This window comes from Charadrius vociferus, unplaced genomic scaffold (genome assembly GCF_000708025.1).
Source record: "Charadrius vociferus isolate BGI_N301 unplaced genomic scaffold, ASM70802v2 scaffold2185, whole genome shotgun sequence".
Taxonomy (NCBI): Eukaryota; Metazoa; Chordata; class Aves; order Charadriiformes; family Charadriidae; genus Charadrius; species Charadrius vociferus.
The window spans coordinates 1-2,435 of NW_009648634.1; the positions used below are offsets into that span (position 1 = coordinate 1).

General features: G+C 58.1%; 1 protein-coding gene across 1 annotated transcript in view; it reads right to left on the reverse strand.

Annotated features, from left to right (window-relative positions):
- Positions 1–2,244: 2,244 nt before the first annotated feature.
- Positions 2,245–2,435, reverse strand: part of LAMC3 (laminin, gamma 3) — a 19,232-nt gene continuing 19,041 nt past the window's right edge. The window contains 1 exon segment of the mRNA XM_009886225.1: positions 2,245–2,435. This exon segment is cut by the window's right edge and continues 2 nt beyond it. Coding sequence (XP_009884527.1) covers positions 2,245–2,435 — 191 coding nt within the window.

Genomic DNA, 2,435 nt, shown 5'->3' on the forward strand with positions numbered 1-2,435 from the left:
CTCTCAGCCTCCTTTTCTCCAAACTAAGTCAGTGCTGGATAAGCCCTGGAGCATGAGCAGCAGGACAAGGCTCCTACCGCAGGACAGACATGACCGAATTGATATGTGTCCTGGCCAGGGTCTAATGTGGGCGGTTGCACTCAGCCCCCTCACTCTCCCCGCAATCTCAGCTAGGCACTGTTTTTTAAAGAGCTGTACTAAAGTGGTTTCTAGCGGGAAGCGTCGGGCAGTTCCCCACACCGCCCCAGCGCCAACTGCATTTCAACCCCGGGGCAGCTCCTCCTGCTCTTAGAGAAAGCAGCAAGCGCAGGTACAGCGTGTGCCCCCTCCTGCTGCCATGCACTCAGGTGGATGGGCAGTCATGTATTATATTAAGAATTTTTAATGGATACAGCTCTAGGCAGGTGTCACCAGCTAAAAAAGCAGAGTTCCAGAGAGAGCAGGAGGGAGGATGAACCACATCTTCAGCAGCAGGCACAAGGCAGAGGTTTGACATTTCTGTTAACAGCAGCAAATTTGTATCTTGATTGGAGACGTATAATTGTCTTCCCAGGGAGATGGAAAGTGGCTGTGGCTCCCTGCCTCTCGGCCAAGCCCAATCACGCTGTGCTCTCACTGCTGCATGGTTTTGCTTTTTGCAGAGCTGTCCTTGGGCAGCGAGAAGGGAGCCCCTGCCATTACGCTCCCACAGCACCGCAGCTCTGGCACCCCACTCCTTTGGGCAGCTTTTGTGCAGAATCGGGAGGGAGATGGGTTTGTTCAGAGTGGGAAAATCCTGTGTCACTTCCAGACCACTGGACCCACCAAAGATGACGCTGGGGGTATCCAAAGTCTATGGCAGCAGTTTTACATATAGTGTTACAAAAGACTTTAGCAAACCTGATTTCCAGCGCTGTGACCAGAACAGCACAGGTAAAACGGGTTAAAAAGTGACGTGGGCTCCAGCCTGGGGATTTGTGTCTGGGTCTTACAGGAGTGACTTCAACTGCTACCCGGTGTCACAGCACAGCCAGCACAGCAGGGTGGGCTGAACAAGGACCTGGCTCTGCCGCCTGCGTGGCCCCACAGACCAGCCCGCACGGGAGCACAGGGAGAACGCACATGCCTTTCCTTTAAAGGCGATCCAGCCGCCGACCTCTGCCACCCAGTGGGAGTGACACTGGCACTGGCAGGAGCTGGTCGTGTCCAGCTGCTCCCCGTCCAGCCCACGCTCGCTGCACAGCCTGGTGCCACCAGCCAGCTCCTCTCCAGTGGCGATGCGTGCGGGTGCTGATGTGGGGCTGTGGGTGACGCAGCTGCAAGTGTCAGCTCTCCCACCTCCCTGCCCGGTGCACTGCCACGCCACCCAGCGCTTGGGACTGCCGGCAATCGGACTGGTTTATAGCCAGACCTGGTGACATCCAGTAAGCCAAGCGGAGCTGGGACAGGACACAAAGACCAGAGCTGTGGGCAGTGGCAACCTTGCGCTACCCTGGAGCAGGGGAACAGCAGGAGCAGAGCTGCTCTTACCCTGCAGCAGGCAAAGGATGCCCCACGTGCCTGCCAGGAGCTGGTTAAGAGCACAGCTTTGCTTCTGCTTGGCCCCAGTTTAGCCCTTCCTGCTGCGAGCTCCCTTCTCCTGGGGAGCGGGCAAGCTGTGTGCCCTCCAGTGAGCAGCTCTCTGCCTGGATTCACTGGGATTCATCTCACAGCACGTGAGCATCACGCCATGGGGTGCTGTGCAGCAGGACCAGCTTCCAGCATGCGTGCAACAGCATCTCAACATGCGTGCAACAGCCTCTCCCATCTCCCAGGGCAGGAGGGACCGCAGGGTGTTACAGCTGTGGTACGTTACAGACTTGATAAGCTGTCCCTCCCTGGTGTGCTGTGCTGCAGTGGGAAAGCAGGGATGGAGGAATGTGTCTAGCATGGAGGAAGTCTGTGGTGGTCCTTCATTCGCTCCATGGTGAGAAACCAGCCTTGTGATGGCTCCGTCCCCTGCACAGAAACATCAGTGGTCCCTGGTAGTTGGTTTTCGCCCTGCCCCGAGGACAGAGCTGGTGGCTGAAGTCCCGCTGCAGAGCGCTCAGGATGCTGAGCCTGAACTGGTGCGGATAAGTACCTGGGGTGTGATATTGTATGGTGGGCAGTGTGAAGAGCGGCGGGAGGGATCGATGCTGATGAACGCAGGGTGTCCTTCGCTCTGCCTTTCCCCGTGCAGGGGGGCACAGAGGTGATGGGGCAGCAGTTAGGGACCTGTCACTGTCACTTCGAGCAGCCCTCAGGGAGGCTTCGCAAAATGTCCTCCAGATTCTGCTTGTCAGCCCGGATCTCGGCCAAGTCGCTCTCAAATGCCTGGATCTTCTCCTGCTGCCGTGCTGCCTCTTGCTGCAGCAGGCTGAGCTGGCCGGCCAGGGCACCCGGTGTGGCCAGGCGCAGCCACAGCCGCTCCACCC